Consider the following 18,459-nt stretch of genomic DNA (forward strand, 5'->3'; position numbering starts at 1 on the left):
TCGTATAACGAGATGTTATGATTCCATCGATATATAAATCGTGGTTTTTCTTATTGGAATACATTTTTTATAAATGAGTAAGGCAAACATTTGCACAAAACAACAATTCTCAAAAATTATATTTTTATATAGACTGAAAGTAAATGACAGTAAACGAAGTAACAAAAACAAGACATAAATAACACAGGCCGACAAAATTTAACTAACATTCAGACCCAGAAACCAGACTATATATTTCCGAAGGTTTGTGATGCGCTGAATCCAAATCTGGCCTCAGAATTGCTCTATCAGCTCTGGTTTTCGAGATATCCTAACCTAAAACTACAAAAAACACCGTTTTTGCCCATATTTGAGGTTATGTAGCCTTGCAGATGTTGCCTTCTAGTTGTTTATGATTTCTATCGTCTTATTTTTTAAATTGTGTTGAATTATTTTTGTTTTAGTCGACGGTTTTATATTTGTTTTAGTGTATTTCGTTTTAATTTTTTAATTAAATATCATTTGATTTTTCGTATGTTTTTATGTTGTTCAGGAAGTAAAAGTATATATTTTTTAAAGGAATTTTCTTGTAATTTTTGTTTTATTAATTTCGTTACTGTCTCATTAGATAGATTGGTTTGTATGTAGGTATAACTAGTAGTTTATTTTTATTGTATCTGATAGGTCTATATGACCTTAAAAGGGGGAAGTTATTTTGTGTATAGCATCGATTCCATATCGCTTTTAAGTAACTTGCGATATAAACAAAGCTTTGCTCAAAAGCCACAGATGTTTTCTGGGAATATGGTTCTTATTTCTGTAAATGACAAAACTGCGAGGCATTAGGTTTAATTTTTTCATTTTTAGATGCTCATTCCCGTTAGTTAAATTTCGAGGCACTTTAAGGCATCAACTCTTTTATTAGTATATTGTTAAAAGTGAACCTTGGGAGGTCAATCTTGTCTGCTATTGGCCGAAAGCTATTGAATATCATACAATTTTTTGTAGTCAAATTAGTTTTTAAAAAGTTCTTATCAAATTAGTCGTAAATTTTACACAAGATCTTGCCCTTGATGTAAACTATGTTGTAAACTAATTGAACCTGTGGTATATATATAGTAACTAGTCAATTATCGGCATAGAATTGTAGAGTTCTGTTCAATTTTAATTTTAAAATAGGTTTGATCCCAAAGGCACTGCTGGTCTAGTTTTTGTGTGAAACGTTTTGTCCTATTTGTTCAAACATATTGCTTCATATTTATCAAAAACTTACAAAAACTCTTAAATTATTACCGCATATTCCCAATCCTGCCTGCTTTCTAATCATTATTTCTAAGTTTACTGAAATGAATACCTTTGATAAAAAAAACGGTACAAGTTACTAAGGTGTTAGAACTTCGATAAAACTGAACTGATTCTTATAAATAATTGGATTGCCTTTAGGAAAACTATCAATTAGTTGAGAAAATACGTTTCTCAGAGAAAATATCGAAATGAATTTCAAATATATTTATACAATATATACTTATTTGTATGTAAATATTGACTTTAGATGTGGGCAATTTAAAAAATCAACGACGTCTTGAAATTTCCGGGCGGCAACGTCAAATACAGCGCACGCTCGATAACGTGAACTAATTCAAACCAAGGCAGTTCACGTTAACAAAAGTGTTCACGTTTTGGAATGCCCAAAAAGACTAAGTAAATATATTTTTTCACATTTAAATTCACATTTTATTCTTGTTTTCATTACATATTAATTGAAAATTAAGTCATACGATGGTTTTATTTAAAAAAAATCAGTAATCTTTTTTGTATTTTCTTTTTTTTTTTTTCTAAAACTTGAAGAACAGTTTCTCCCTTAACCGTCTTAGCACACTCATATCATTTTGATCGACGTCTTCATGACCAGTCCATATTAACGCCTTGTTGAGAATTTCAACTGCTTCAGTCGGCTTAATTTTCTCCAGTTGCTCTGATACGCTGTCATCATCGGATTCGTCCTCTTGTTGATGATCGTCATCTGCATTGCCCTCCTCCATATCTTCGTTCCACTAATGAATGGCTGGTAACGTGAATTCAATCTGAAATTTTTATAAAAAAAAGTTTTTTCAATAACACACATACATATCTTTGAGCATATCTGCGAACACGAACGAACCTCAGGATTTAAACTACTAAGGAGGTCGACGGTGTTCCTCTTCAAGGTGCGAAGTTCAGCTTCCCATTTTTCTTTTAAAACCGCCAACGGAACATTATATTCGGGATCATCATTGCTTACCGCAAAATGTAATATACTGTTCCAGCACTTAGCTAATGTTGCTTCACCAACACGAAACCAAGCCGCATCCAAAAGATTTATAGCTGAAAGTTTGAAAGTTAATTTTTTCAACGACACGAGCAAATCAGACTTTGTCGCTGCTATTGAAGCTAAAAGGCTGTTTCTGTAATGCAACTTAGTGATTTTTATTGCATTCTGATCCATCGGTTGAATGAGGGGAGTAAAGTTTGGTGGCATAAACATTGCCGAAATTTGCCCATTCTCCGTTGTCAGTTCAGCTTCATTTGGGTGAGAAGGAGCGTTGTCGATTAGGAAGAGAGCTTTAATTGGTAAGGCTTTCTCCTTTACAAACGATGTAACCTGAAAAACAACCAGTTAACCTTAAAAATCTGACAAAACTTAAAAGGAATATTCACCTGTGGAACAAATGACTCATGAAACCATTGCTTGACAAGAGCCGACGTCATCCAGGTGGATTTCGAGCTCTTACAATCGGTGGGACACTGAAAGTTTTTACAGCAGCGTGGATTCTTCGCCTTTCCAATTACCAAAAGCTAAAGATTGTAGGATCCAGTGGCGTTTGAACAGCATATAAACGTGATTCGCTGCTTCCCGGACTTTACCCCTGGGGCTCCAAACTTGACGCGTACGTTTTCTCTGGCAAAAGTCTCCAGAATAACCCCGACTCATCAGCATTATATAACTGATCGTTGCACAACTCCAATTCGGCCATTTTAGCTTTAAGTTTTTCTTTAAACGGATCCGCTAGCTGAGGTTGCGAAGACAGTTTTTCGCCTGATATTTTAAGAAGACGAATACCGTACCTCTTCTTGAATCTTTGGAGCCATCCATCACTAGCGAAGAAATTTGCTTCATTTTCTCTAAATTTTGCATGGAGTGTTTTTGTCTTTTCTTTCAACATTAGAGCACTTACTGGCAAGTTTTTATCTCGCATTCGGATAAACCAACGATAAAGAGCTCCATTTTGAACAACTCTGAAGAACGCAGTGGTTTTTTATTTCCAGGTCGCTTTAATGTTACAAGTTTTTGATTTAACAACATTAGATTTCTTTGCAAAAATCGTCACAGACGAGCCTTTTTTTAAAAAATCTTTTGTTTTAATGTCAATCACACGGGTTTTTAGAACTCATTTTCACCAGAAAACATAAGACGAAACACTCTTCGCAAAACCAAAACCGCGTCTGAAATATTTTACTCCTTACATGCAATTACAAATAAAATGCCTATTTTATAATTAGGAGATTCCCCAATTTCCGAATTACTTGAGAGCAATGTAGACTACATTCAAATAATTGTAACGTTTATTCTTCATGTTATAGAGCTTTTTGGGTTTGTTCACATTTTAGAGTAGTCAATGCACGAAAATGTCTGTTCACGCTGTAGAGCGTTCACGTTATCGAGCGTGTGCTGTACTTATACAATATTTTCTCTGTTAACTGCCATATTTAAATGGACTATTGCAATGTTTTGAGAAAGCAATTGTTTTTAGATTCATGTATTTCGGGGAAAAGTATCGATTTATTTGGAAATGACAAAAGGGTAGGGAGACACTCGGACTAACTATTTCAGGCCGAAAGGAGTGTAAGTAAAAAAATACAAAGCAATTTATACAAGAATTAAATTTTTTATTCGAAAAGTTTAGATATATCAAATTGTTCTCATAGTTACTACAAAGAGGACGCTACGATTAAACCTATTTAAATAGAAAAAAGACATGAGGTAGCTGGCAAACAGAGCTCGTACTAGCTCGTACTAGAAGACTATATAAATATTAAAAACTAAGCTTTGAAATTGGCGTATGTTGCCAACATAACTAAAAGTTTACTAGACATTTTTTTCAAATTTAATCAATATATACACACTTGCGTCTTTTTTAGTATTGCAAATATATATAAAATAAAATATGAAATACATTATATTATTATATTATTATTTGTACCGTGGGACAGAGTAAATAATTGAGAGTGATCAGATATAATTTGATACCATTTTTCCAGTATTGATATTTTCCGTGAGCACTGTGCAGCAATGTTGCTTCCACGATTAAAACCATCCTTGGTAATTTAACCCGCTCAGCACTGCGGCTACAACTTCCTTGACTTGCTATACGCCACCTAGTTGAGGTGCGATTTCATTTAAGAAAATAAGAAAAGTATCAAGGGACGATATCGGGGCTATAATGCTGCTGCACAATGAACGAGGAATTGACCGGCGGACAGTGCTTCCCTTCCATATAAAATTTGGGTAAAAATATTGTAGAATTATGAACGAATTTAAATTAAAGTTAAAGTTAGTTAAGTTAAAGTTGAAAAAATTTTTATATTTCAATTTCTTAATAACTTCCATATTTTCACAGTAAATACAGTTTAAATTTAAAATTTTTGTTGTGTAGCATTTAAGTATATTTTAATTAAAAACCAAATTTAATAAAGAAAAGTGTATTCTAAAATCAATGTCACTCAAACTATTTTAGTTCAAAAATCTTAATTGCATTCCATTAGGTAAATGAATTTATTAATGCATTCATCATCGTGCATATTTATTCAAAATTGACTTTCCGTTGGCAAAGGATCTGATGAAATTAGTAAATAATTTAGTAATTTTTTATTGTATTCGTAATACTTCCGTGAAGCTGTCCGGGTATGAGACAAACGCCGTTCTCAAATTCCCAATTTGTTTTGTTATTTGACTATATTCTGCTAAGATTTTATCGGCGTTTTCTTTTGGAAAAACAAACTCATTAGGTCCCCAATATAATGATAAAGAACTATTACTATTGAGCCATATATCTTCTGTGATGATAAATGAACCATTCTATATATAAAGTCTTACATACTAGTGTAATAGTAATACCATATATCTTCGTCGTTATTAAACCTCTGCTCTCGACTGTCTGAGCTTCCATCCATTCCTCATTTTAAAATCAAGACAGATTTGCTTATTTCATCAATTAAATCGCTTATTTCTAAAATTTCTTGGGCAGTTTCATACAAAAAAATTGCTTAGACTCATTTCTGTAATCAGAGTAGTGATGAACGGCAAACATTTTTGGAATTTATGATCTTCACACCTATGAAAACTGTTTATATTCTGATGTGAAATGTTGTATTTCCGTTCCGACAGATCCAAATCAATATATAAAATTAACGCTCCAGAAGGAGCAATCCTACGTAATCATTTATGCGTCCATCAGAACATCGTCTGATTTTTGATTTCTTGGCTGCAAAGTTAATATTTTCTGCAGAATGTTTTACAAGTAAATTGCCTATTTTACGAGTTTTTCTTTTACATATGTGAAGCGTGATCGAACTGGCCTTCCACGCTTAGCACTTGTACGTAAGTTTAACCAACAGTTAAATTTGTACATATATAATTAGTGTTTACACCCCTTATTAGTTGTTTGGCCGAGCTTCTCCTCCTATAATTTGGTGTGCATCTTGATGTTTTTCCACAAATCGAGAGAGCAAAATTTTATGTCACCTCCGACCGGCAGAGGTTTTTTATGATGAGCTTTTTTATGGCAGAAATACCTCAGAGGTTTTGCATTATCTGCAGAGGAGCGATTGCTATTAGAAAAAATGTGTATCATTTGGTATTTAATGACCGAGATTTCGTACCCAGGCACTACCGAATGGTATTCACGCACTTCGTCTACCATAGTTAACTACTAGTAATCTCATTTTTTAAATCATTAATTAATCTTTAATATATGTCTATATATGTCTGCTAATTAAAATTGGGTTTTGCAAAATATTCCTTTCGACATCCACTTGCTTTGTATTTTTTTTCATCCCACTATTAAAAAATACGACCTTGTTATGAAACTTGCATAAAATTGGAATTCTGCTACTTTAATCCCACCGGATTGTGATTAGATGAACTCAAAGTCATACTAGTACCAAGTTTATGTTAAATTGGGCACATTTACTGCAAGCAGATTGTGCCACGTTCGTTTTCCAAAGTTTTTAAATAAACCTTATATAAACTTGAGTAATTTATCTTCATTAGTTAGAAAGATATGGTACTTTAACAAGTTTAAAATATATCGTTATATGACAGGTGTATATATGTATTGCATTGTGCTTGTTACAAAAGGTCGAGTCTTCCTTAAAACAAAATCAAAGAGTGTTCGAATAAATAAATTATTTTGGTTAGTTTCTATTTAAAGCATCGACCCCATATAAGAAATATCGCTATTAATAATCCATCGTTTCTGCTAAAGATAGGTTTAAATGATAATCCTGGTGCACAAATGGTAATCCTAGTGCCTCTACTCCTATCAGTCTACATAAATGACCGATAGCTCACATTTCCAAACTTTCATCCTGATGGTGTTTGCCTGTTTAGGTACTACACAAAAATCCTTGTATCTATGCAGACTTACGTTCACATCCCAAGACAGCATTGTGATAGAGATTAATGATCAAAATGTAGTTCAAAGTTGAACGGTCGGGCTTTAATTATCGTTGAAAACGTAGATAATTTGGTGCTATGCGTACATGCGGATGAGGATGTGGAGGCGACCTTTTCAATACCTTTTTTTAGTTGACCATGTTTTCCTTGATTTTACTAAGGGAAATGCACAAAAAATAAAATTTTCAAATTTAGTATAATAAATTAAGGAGGTTTATTTTCTGTGTAAAGGTATGTATTTCTTGTTTTCGAGAAAAGTATTTCGCAAGGGGCAGAATGGTTCACTCTTTTTTATATATTTTACACGCCACAAATTTATTTTAGTCAACTTTTTCGAAAGTTTTCCAAGCGAAAGACATTGGAGCCATTGCAATATCTCAATATTATGAAATTTACATGGGTATTTTGAGGAATATGGAATGAATTTATGATTAAAGGGATAGCTTTGCAATATAGCAAATATTACAAAAAACATCGATACAAACACCAAACTCGAAAAAAGCTTCTAGTATAAAAATTACTTCCTTCGAGGAGAAAGAGTCTTGTACTTATACACAGTGAAGTGATAACAGATTGTGGAAAATTTAAATTTTTGGGGGATGTTTTGGAACAGGAATTATTTAAAGGGGAAAAGGGGCATTCTTATATTTACATTTGCATTTTACATTTTCTCGTGATACAATTATCGATGCTCAAGTGATTAGAATTCAACTTAGAATAATCGTTCCTTTTACATAATTAATACATATTTCACTATGCTCACTCGTACTTGATGTCAGTAAAACATATAAAGGGTCCGCCATATAACTTTACGGAATTAAAAATGCTATAAAAAAGAAACTACTCAATATTTTTCCAAACTGTTTTTTTTATTTTGAAGTACAATCCTTCCGGTCCAATCCTTCCGGCTGCCTCGGTTAGCCATGCACCATCCCATACGATCGGTCCAATTTTTCAACACATTTTCGATTGTATGTGGCTGTATTTCAGCTATAACATCGCGTATGTTGGTCTTCAGTGCATCAATTGTTTCTGGTTTGTTGGCATAACACTGGTCTTTGACGGCACCCCAAAGATAATAATCCAACGGCGTCAAATCGCAGCTCCGAGGCGGCCAAACGATATCAAAATTTCGGCTGATAATGCGATATTCGAAGGCAGTGCGCAAAAGATTGATCGTAGCATTCGCTGTGTGGCAATTTTCGTACACATTCTGCAACATTACCATGATTTTCAAAGTAATGTCGCAATATTTCCCAGCGTTCTTTGAGCGTATACACAACCATTTTCGTTCAGCGGAAGAATAAAACTAATTTTCTGAACAGCAAAAGATTTTTTTTAGTGTGAAATGTCACCTTGACAACGAGCATAAACTTTAAACTGTTTGATCAATACTTTACGAGATATCGATCACTGCAGCCATCTACCGAGAAAATAATGGATTTCTTTATATATATGTATATATATAATTGGCGCGTACACCCCCTTTAGGTGTTTGGCCGAGCTCCTCCTCGTATTTGTGGTGTGCGTCTTGATGTTGTTCCACAAATAAAGGGACCTACAGTTTCAAGCCGACTCCGAGCAACAAATATTTTTATGAGGAACGGCAAATATTTTTATGAGGAGCTTTTTTATGGCAGAAATACACTCGGAGGTTTGCCATTGCCTGCCGAGGGGCGACCGCTATTAGAAAAATGTTTTTCTTAATTTTAATTTCTTAAATAATACTTTTATTATCATTCGGTATTTCTTACCCAGGACGGCCAATTGCCTATCGCAAAGATAGTAAATAGAAAGACTTAAAATTGCCATTGATTGGAGGTTGACGCACTTTTGAAAAAGAAGTGCAGTATCACCCTGCGCTATTCTGGTGTAAAGCGAGTAATTTCGTTCCACGGAATGGATTGACTTTGAGTGTCCACCGATTTCTAGCGGCAAAGAAAGTCAAAGTCATAACAAACTACAAATCAAAAAGAAACTTGTATAAATATGGGACACAAAATATATTAAACCCATCATGATAGCAGTGTCCTTCCTTTTTTAAGTTTGGACGCAGAAACTTTAATAAAGTCCATTACACGCCTTTTAAATACTTCTGAAGCCAAGTAGAAGCAGATGGATACCAATGCAATATAATACAACACGCATCAACTTTACGGAAAACAAACTCATTTACATACTTATGTACATTCATATGTACGTACTTATACGAGTATTCAAACGTAAGTTTAATCCACCAGCCATGGAATTGCAAGGCCGTAAATTTCAAGCTTTCAATAAGCTTGCAGTTGTGATAAGTTTCACTTACGTCCATCCGGTACTCCTTCCGTGATGGCACTTTGCAACGTTTGCAAATATTGCGTTGGCATATGTATGAAATTTATTTTCTCAATTTTCAATTACTAAGCCCAGTACGGTAGCACACATATGTATGTACTATAGCTTGTAAACTTAACGGCCTAACTACACTCCGCAAGAAGATGTGACTAAATGCAAGTCGACTTATTTTGCCCAGTGTGTTTAGCGTACAAATCATTTACTTTTCATTCCGCACACTCCAGTTACTACTGATGCGGTTTAGTACTCCTTCCATAATTTCACAACATGCCAGGTGAATCCTTGCCATTGTCCCGGAAAATATGTACTTCCTTTTAGGTTGTGCATTCTCTACTTTACAAAACTCAAGCTTCATTCGTTCGAACGACGTGCCTTGCTACTCAGAGGCATATTTAGAAAATTATCTTTTCACTCGTCGCCGAAAAGGAAATCATATTTTCTGCTTTTGTGCGCTTCACCTTTTTGGTTTGCGAGATGACGGGAGGTTTGATGCTGCTAAGCTTGTTACATATATAAGTGGATTGTTGTATGCACAAGTACGTTTGTGCCAATGTGTGGGTAAATTGATTATACATAAATGCGTCTGTATGCAATGGGGGCACGTGATGACTTCGGGCTTGTTCAAAACTATTTATGTGTACTATGTAAATTCCGGCAGCAGAGAACACTTCTAGCAGACATTTAGCTGTATATCAAAACTGAATGTGTGCAGAGATGTGTGTTAAAACTGCCAGACATAGTTTATGGTATTTGCTCTTTCGATTTGGAAGTTCATTTGGAACCATTCTATAATACAAACCCTATTTAACTATTGAGCCATTTTCAGTCATTTTCGATACTTCTTGCAACAAGCCGGCTTCGCTTCCTTTGTTTTAAGGCGTAATTGATTATTTGTTCTTATTTTTAAGGCTCAATTACCGTAAAAGTGAAGTGTCATCTCACACTATAAAAAAAGATTCTTCAGGCAATTGCTTACAGAAAAATTTCAACAACCCATAAAGCTGCTCTGAGAAAACTGCTCTGTTTGGCAGTTACTTGACAACTTCTGATTGATTGATTAGAATTTCGTTAATTAATTTTCGGTGGAAGTTGGGCGCAACTTACAACTTACTCAACAACTGTAAGTATTTGCGGATGCTCCTGGGTTTACGTTCGCAGAGCACCAAAGTATCTATTCGTGAAAATGATGTAAAATTATTCAGTTTTGTTAAAAGTGCATGTAGTTGTATTTAGTTGGGTAACACTCAACAGTTCGTTAATGAATTACATATAAAATCATAACTAGCCTAAGCAAGAAATTGCGTACATATATAAAATTTAATTCGCTTAAAAATGAATGCAAAATATATTTTTTAGAAAGCATTTCAGCTCTGTTTCTATGCTGACAGAACTGTAATTACACTCAATTCAAAATCACATTTACTCAAATATCAAGAAAATGCAATTTTCAATTGCAGCTGAATTCGTTCCAGAAAATGGCCTCCCCCGACGTCTGCGCACTGCCTATACCAATACACAACTGCTGGAACTCGAAAAAGAGTTTCATTTCAATAAGTATTTATGCCGGCCCCGGCGTATTGAAATTGCAGCGAGCCTAGACCTGACCGAACGACAGGTGAGCACATTTTGAAAATGTTAGAGAACGCCATAACAAAAGTGTCATTCACTTAAACAATAAAAACATGTACTTATATATTAAAACTATTTATTTATAGGTCAAGGTGTGGTTTCAAAATCGCCGTATGAAGCATAAGCGTCAAACTCTTTCCAAGACCGATGATGAAGACAACAAAGACAGTCTAAAAGGTGATGATGATCAGTCTGATAGTAGTAAGTGCCGTATTCTTAATTTCTCTTTAGGATAGTCCGTTTTGTACTTTATTTGGCACTTAAATCCTATGTACATTCAATGTTTTGTAGCCGTCTCTGAAATTGTTTTTTTTTTTAAAGCAGATTTACATAGCTCTTAATGCACGTGAAATTCTTCAAAGCAGAAAAGTACAATATTCACGCTTTTCCATCAACTACTTGCAAGAAATTAGGTAAAGTGATAAAAAAAGTCTTATCAATCATTGTCAATGGTTTCGCGGCTTGTTTTGCGCTGTTGACACCCCAATGTTGTACACCATAATCACATTCAAGATAATCCCTTCTGTATATTACAACCCTTCCAGCGAAACAAGATATAGTACATTTGTAATTCATGGTTATAAGCATCCATACGTACATCCCATACATACTTCGGAAGTGTGTTGCACACATACACATACACATATGCTATGTGGTTTTTATTTGCGTTCCAGTTACTTATGGCCTATCTCAGCACAAACTAAATGGCATACCTATACTCGTACTTGTATTATTACATTAAATCTTCAGAAATGCCACCACTGCACCTGCTAATCATTTGATTATATCAAAAAGTTTTTTTTTTATTGAGTAAGTCATCATTACCTTCCCTTGTGAATTAATGTTTTATTTAGCCGACGAGTCACTATTTCACCTTTTTCATAAAAAAGTATATATTTAACTAATTCTATTGACTTGTCTTCCGGGACATCTTAAAGTATTAAATTTTAAGTACAAACCAGTAATGAGTACATATATATGTACATACATACATATATATCCACACACCTTTTAGTAGAACTTTACCTGAGTTGGCTGTTAATTTTTGGAATCTTACAAACTCATACACAATGAGGCTAATAAGGAAATGTATTCTTAACTTATAGAAAAGTGGTTGTAGTTTTATTCGATCTCAATGCCTCTTTTGAAGGATCTTTATTGCGGGGCCTACACTAACATGCGGAGAGTTTTTTTAAGTCGTTATTGAGATACACGTATTTACCCAAAAGTAGGCATAGCATCACCCATTTTTCAAAATTGTATTGCATCGGATATCTTTTCTTGGGTTTATTATTATTGGTACAACGAATTGGAGCAATTTTTCTTCATATATAAATGATATCACGATATTTATTTTTTGAAAATTAGCATTTTATAGCAGGTGGGCTACGAGAGCGCACAGTGCGACCGATTCCCGAAAAGCTGGCCAAAACTCAAAAAATTAAGTAATTGATTCAAAATTTTTTACTCGGAGGTTGTCGGGGTCGCTGATTACGAATTTGATCTTAAAATTTTGAAAATCCACCCCCTTCCACCCCTATTGGCCACCCCCTCACGTGAAATAGCGTATATTCTAGAACATAATCAAGATGCATGTAAATTTATATGTTTTCGGGGTCGCAAGGTAGCAAGTGGTAGCAGCTGAATCTTGTTTTATTCAGTAACCATTACTTTTTTGAGTAACCTTTAATAGGTTTCAAAGCAGCATATGACGGCGTTGTATTACTATACAGTTTGAAAACTCAAATTTTATAAAAAAAATTGCAAAAAATGTATCTACGTATTGCTGCAGCTAAAAATTTTGTGTCGAGGTATTGATATGTACTAAAGATTTCTCGTATTTTACTAACCTTCCGAAGATGATTCCATTTGGTTTTGTTCAATTTACTCCATTACAAAATCTTTCAAATCTGTACAACTTTCACTATTCATCGACAGTAATACGATGCTCAAACGAAGGCCACGTTGCGACTGAAAATACAGAGGATACTTAGGGTACAGGACGTTGCTATGAACGGTTTTCACTACTCAAGGCATTACTGTAGCCAACCCAAAGACAAAAAAGCTCTATCTAGAAACTTTTTTTTCGACTTTTGGCCAGCTTTTTGGGAATCGGCCGCACTGTGGAGCGGTTCAATAAGAACCCGTGTTTGATGACAGAAGACATTCCTGAGGGAAGTTGGTGTTAGCATCGTGTGCTGCATCTATCAAAACAAATTTCAGACTGATTTAGTTAGTTTGGATTTGGCAGCTATTCGAGTAAGACGTGTTTCGAGATTTTCGCTAAAATGGGAAAAGAGAATCGTTCGGTAATTCGCTTTTTGTTTTTGGATGGGAAAAAATACTAGGAGATGAAAGCAAAGTTTGATGTTGCCTATGGGGACGCTTTGCCTTTTATGACCACAGTTAAATATTGGTTCAAAAACTTTTAACGTGGGCGAATATCCGTTTTTGATGAGGAGCGATGTCCTACAGACGAGGTTACCGAGGAAATCATTCAAAAAGTCCACAACATGATTCTCGCTGATCGACGACTGAAACTGCGCGAAGTAACAGAGGCCATAGGTGTGTCGACAGGTATGGCAATTAATATTTTGCATGAAAAGTTGGGGATGAAAAAACTATCGACCCGATGGGTGCCTCGATTATTCACAAGCAACAACAAGTGGGTGAGACTATTACCTTCGAAGCAATGTTTGAAGCAATTTAAGCGAGATCCGCAGAAATTTTTGCGTCGAGTGGTTAGCGTTGATGAAACCTGAAGCAACAATCAAAACAATGGATTTCTGCCGGTGAATCTGCTCCAAAAAAGGCGAATACGGTCCCATCGACCGCAAAGGTCATGGTGACGATTTCTTGATATGCAACGATGTCATCCTCATAGACTTTTTAGAAAAAGGAAGAACGATCACTGGAGAATACTACAGTGAGTTACTGAACCGCTTTCACAAAAAATTGAAGGAGACATGACCGCATTTGGCGAAACGAAGTTGCTGTTTCACCACGATAACGCACCAGCACATTAATCCGGAATTGTCGCCGCCAAACTACATGAATCGCGTTCTGAATTGCTGCCGCCCCCCACGTTCTCACCTGATCTGGCTCCCTTCGACTTTTTCTTGTTCCGTAACATGAAGAAATGACTCCCGGGGAAAAAAATTAGTTCAAACGAGGAAGACATCGCCGAGACAGAGGCATATTTTGGAATCAGATCAGATAACGTTCGTGATGTCCTGCTTAGTCAGATCATTTAGAACAGCTCTGCACTCTCTTACTTCCTATGATCGTAAAGTGCTGGCTAAAATTGTGCGGTCATGTTCGCCTTGCTTCCCACAACCGTAACAAATAATCAGTGACTGTTTTTTATCACTAAAAAAATTTAACTACAAAAACAGAGTCAAATTTACAACCTAAAGTTAAAAATCGCGTTTCTTTTTCAAAAGTGGATAATCTAAGTAGGAGATAAATTCGTAGTAACAGTAATTAACAAAGTTAGTAACAAAGTTACTGCTACAACAACAAGAACAACAACAACAAGCTCGTACTTCAACACCTTATGATTTTCATTTCTCGAGGGTCGTTTGAAAAGTCCGTGAAAAAATAAAAACTACTTAATGGTTTGGGGTAAACCTTTTTAATTTTTCGACATAGTCTCATTTAAGCTAATGCGCTTCGTCCAACTCTGTTCTAGTTTCCTGATCCCTTCCGAGTAATACGATTCGTCCAATCTGAAAAATAGGCATTCGTTTCTGCAATCACCTCCTGAGACACCACAACTGCTGAGGTACAAGCTGGTGCGTTGTCGTGATGGAAAAGGAAAATCACTCGGCTTCCCCCATTCAAACGCATGCCAAACACAAAGAAATTTACCAATCTTTCTGCCCTTATACGGACAAAAGGCGCATGATCTCACACCAAAGCAGCAAAAAGTCAGACATGAGAAAGCGAAGGAGTTGCTTCGGTTGGCCGAAAGCGGTCAATTTCCGAACATTATGTTTTCTGATGAGACAATTTTTCATCTTGAGCAATTCGTAAACTCCCGAATTGGGTGGCTGAAACACAGATTCGCGCTCTCCAATCGTTTTCATCGTGCCTGGCGTCAAGGTAAATGCGGTTGCTTTGAAGCCGTGGGCAGACAAACATTTAGGTGGCAGACCATGGACGTTTCAACGGGACTCGACACCGTCGCACAAAGATCGAGTGCACCAAGAATGGCTAAAGCACAACGTTCCGAACTTCATAACGTCCACACAACGGCTCTCAAATTCACCAGACGCGAATCCGATGGATTATTCTCATTGAGCCATTTTGGAGAGCAAGGTCAGAACTAAAAGATTCACCAGTCTCCGCAGCTGGATCAAAATACCTGCAAGTCACATTTGGGCAGCTTGCAATTTGTTTCTGGACCGTTTCAAGGCCATAGTCAAGGCAAAAGGTAGTCATATCGAGCAAAAATAAATTGATTCGTAATTTGTATTATTTTCATACATTTTTTACTTTGAATTGAATAAAAGTAATTTTCAAACTAAATTTATGGCCTTTTTAATTGGTTACACTTCGGGTGCTGAACCCTATAAATTTAATCTTCCTTTATTGAAAATCAAGTCCAGAAAAAAAAATAGTGGCCCTGTTATTTTCAGTGTATTTATAAAATAAGTTTCACTCAAAATGGAAATAAAGTATGAGATTGGTTGGTGCCTATGCACTATTCCGCACATTTCAATATCCACTGTGGACGTGAAATATCAAAATAAATAAGTTGACTTAGAGAGGGCAAAAACAAACCTCCAAGTATATTTCTGCGAATTTAGGTATCCTATTTGAAAAAGAAATTCGACCACGGGCTCATCTCACGGCGAGCGTTCATCAATTGTTTTCTCGATTATTTTCTCTGAAGTCAGGTCAAGTTCTTAGTCTACGCTAAACAGCCCACCATTTCGACATGCTCGATCGGTGATTTTATCTTTCAGGTGTTATAAATCTAGCTTCAAAATAAAACTAGTATCAATTTGATATCTCCCATCGTTGTTATTTTCGTTTTGTTCCTATCGCTCGTATATTATCGCTATTTATTATATATACGTGCATATGTATATTGTGAATCAAAATTTGATATTAGAAGAAAGTAAATGAAAAAAATATTTCCTAACCCGAACACCCTGGATATCTACTCGTATTGCCTTTCTCTAGTTTAATTTACACTTTCTTTCCGTTTTATTTCATTGCTTCCCTTTCCATTCCTTTTACAACTTCAAATAGACTCCAACTCAAAGAAATCATGTCAAGGCTGTGAACTGCCATCAGATGATATACCAGATTCCACCTCGAATTCACGAGGGCACAACAACAACACACCGAGTGCGACCAACAACAATGCGAGCGCAGGAAGTTGTAAGTAACTGATTACAAATAATGTGAAGCAAAACAAAAGAAGTTAAAAATCTGTTTTCTAATTTGGAATTATTTATTCCACAGTAACGCCTAACTCCACCCTTGAATCAGGTATTTCATCGAATCTCCTCGGTAGCTCAACGGTGTCTGCCTCGAATTTAATAAGTGCCGATTCAAGTGTGGCTTCCAGTGTCAGCTTCGAAGAAGACCTCGACGAGAGTCCCATTAAAGTGAAGAAAAAAGATGACAGTCAAGTATGTGCTAAACAATTAAATTGAAAATACATTTAGTGATTCATTTGTTCATCATTGTTTGCACTAATTATTTATGTAGGTTGTCAAAAAAGAAGCAGTTTCCACGTCCACCAAAGCATCACCGTTCTCTTATGATTCTCCTACGGGGGTCAGCAATGCAAATGGCGGAAATAACAACAATGCCATTATGTCGGCTGGTGGTGGTGGATACCGTCGGAACTCAGACACCTCGTCACACAACAGCCAAACGACAGCGAATTCGAATAGTGGCCCCAATAGTGAAGGTGGTCCGCGGAGAAAACGATTCCAAAATGTCAACAATGCGAACGCGGCAAATATTAACGATGCCGGCGGTCGAGCTGGAATGGCCACATATTTTCATGGGGGCTACTATCCGAAGCATAGCCTTCAACCAGAGCAGCGACCCCACCTTCATCATCAGCTACAGCAACATCAACAACCACAAATGCAGCAACAATCCCAGGCGCAAGTTCAGTTAACGCAAACTCAGTCGCCACACAACTACTACGGCAAATATGACACTGAATTCGCCGCATCGGGGTCTCCACAGCATCGACAAAATCTGACATTGCCAATGCCACCACAACACAAGCTACAGCAAATGCCTAATAACAACCAATTAAACCATCAACAGCATCAGCCGAATGGTGAATATCGAAGTCCCAAACCGGATTTCATCAGCAAACTTTCACCAGACATGCACAATGTTAAACTTCAACACGAGTTCCAGGCTGCGAAACCAACGGCAACTAATGCATTCCACCTTCCGCAAACACATCAGCAATCACACGCACCACCACATCAGCAAGCTTTCTACAGTCATGGTGGTGAACCCGGCCCGCCGCCAGGTGTCGCTGGGCACTACATGAATTATAATCACCATGCGGTGGACAATGGTAGCGGTTACATGCATCCTCAGCACCATGATGGGGAATTTGAGGTGACTTCTCTGAATACAGGGAGCAGCTATTACGAAGCCAAGACTCAAACCGCAAGTTATTATGACCACTTGAACTTCCAACAGCAACAACATCAGCAATCAATTCATTCCGAGTTTCACCAGCATCAAGCGCAACAAGCGCATGACACTCATCAACTCCAACAACAACACCATCCGCATATAGGTGGCATAGCTGCAGAATACATGGCCGATGGCTCGCCACACGTGAAGATAGGAGTGGCGGCAGAGCCGACAACGGCAGCGGCAGATATGTACATCCCGCCAAATGCCAGCGCTCTAGGTGTACAAATGGAAAACTGCGACGGCAGCTATGGTAGCTTCGCCAGCTATTACGAGAATGGACCGCCACAAATGCAGCCGGAACCGACCATGCCACCGCACCACCATCCACATCTGCACCCGCATCACCAGCCGCCAACAACGCATATGAACATAGGCGCCAATAACTTTCCCATTAACGGGAGCACGCCAGCTAATGCTCCAGCATATCCAATGACCGGCAATGGTGGACCCGGCACTGGTACTGGCGGCAATCTCACCGGCATGGAGAACTCAAACAGCTCATCGGACTTTAACTTCCTCAGCAATCTGGCTAATGATTTTGCACCTGAATACTATCAGTTAAGTTAGTTCATCTAAAGCGGTTGAAAGGCAATTTTAGAACGGCTACACTACACATTCATAAGTGCATACATACATATGTACACATATACGTGTGTGTGAATGTATATGCTGTGTATTTATATGCGGGGTAAGATTTCCTCACGCTAACTCGAAAGTATCTAAACTCCAAAAATTAAGAAGTGGCAAAAAGGTGTTTAACATCTACAAGCGAAACGATGTAGAGTCTACATGTCGTACTAAAATATAATAAACGCCCAGCTCTTCTAAGCTTTCATCTAGACAACTTCTTTAAAAGAAGAGAAATTGTTTGTATAAATGACTAATTTCCACGTGTTAATGCTGAATTTATTTACTTTTAAAAAGTTATTTAAAAATCTTAAAATTCGTTTAGAAGCAGCAAAATGAGATGAGAAAGTTTAATATAATTGTAAATCACGTTCAAAAAAGATCTAAAAAGTGCGAATTTAATTTCATCATTTAATGGGAAAAATAAAATGATTATTTATGTTACCTCAGGACAACGTTTTCAGCGAAGATTAGACGGTTAG

At 36.6% G+C, this 18,459-nt stretch overlaps 1 protein-coding gene across 1 annotated transcript in view; it reads left to right on the top strand.

Annotated features, from left to right (window-relative positions):
* Nucleotides 1-18,128, top strand: part of LOC129235536 (homeotic protein proboscipedia) — a 60,958-nt gene extending 42,830 nt beyond the window's left edge. Inside the window, exons 2-6 of the mRNA XM_054869430.1 lie at nucleotides 10,489-10,646; nucleotides 10,747-10,861; nucleotides 15,920-16,051; nucleotides 16,136-16,305; nucleotides 16,385-18,128. Of these exons, the coding sequence (XP_054725405.1) occupies nucleotides 10,489-10,646; nucleotides 10,747-10,861; nucleotides 15,920-16,051; nucleotides 16,136-16,305; nucleotides 16,385-17,917 (2,108 nt within the window). The 3' untranslated portion in view covers nucleotides 17,918-18,128. The remainder of the gene's footprint in view (nucleotides 1-10,488; nucleotides 10,647-10,746; nucleotides 10,862-15,919; nucleotides 16,052-16,135; nucleotides 16,306-16,384) is intronic.
* Nucleotides 18,129-18,459: the final 331 nt, after the last annotated feature.

This window comes from Anastrepha obliqua, chromosome 1 (genome assembly GCF_027943255.1).
Source record: "Anastrepha obliqua isolate idAnaObli1 chromosome 1, idAnaObli1_1.0, whole genome shotgun sequence".
Classification (NCBI taxonomy): Eukaryota; Metazoa; Arthropoda; class Insecta; order Diptera; family Tephritidae; genus Anastrepha; species Anastrepha obliqua.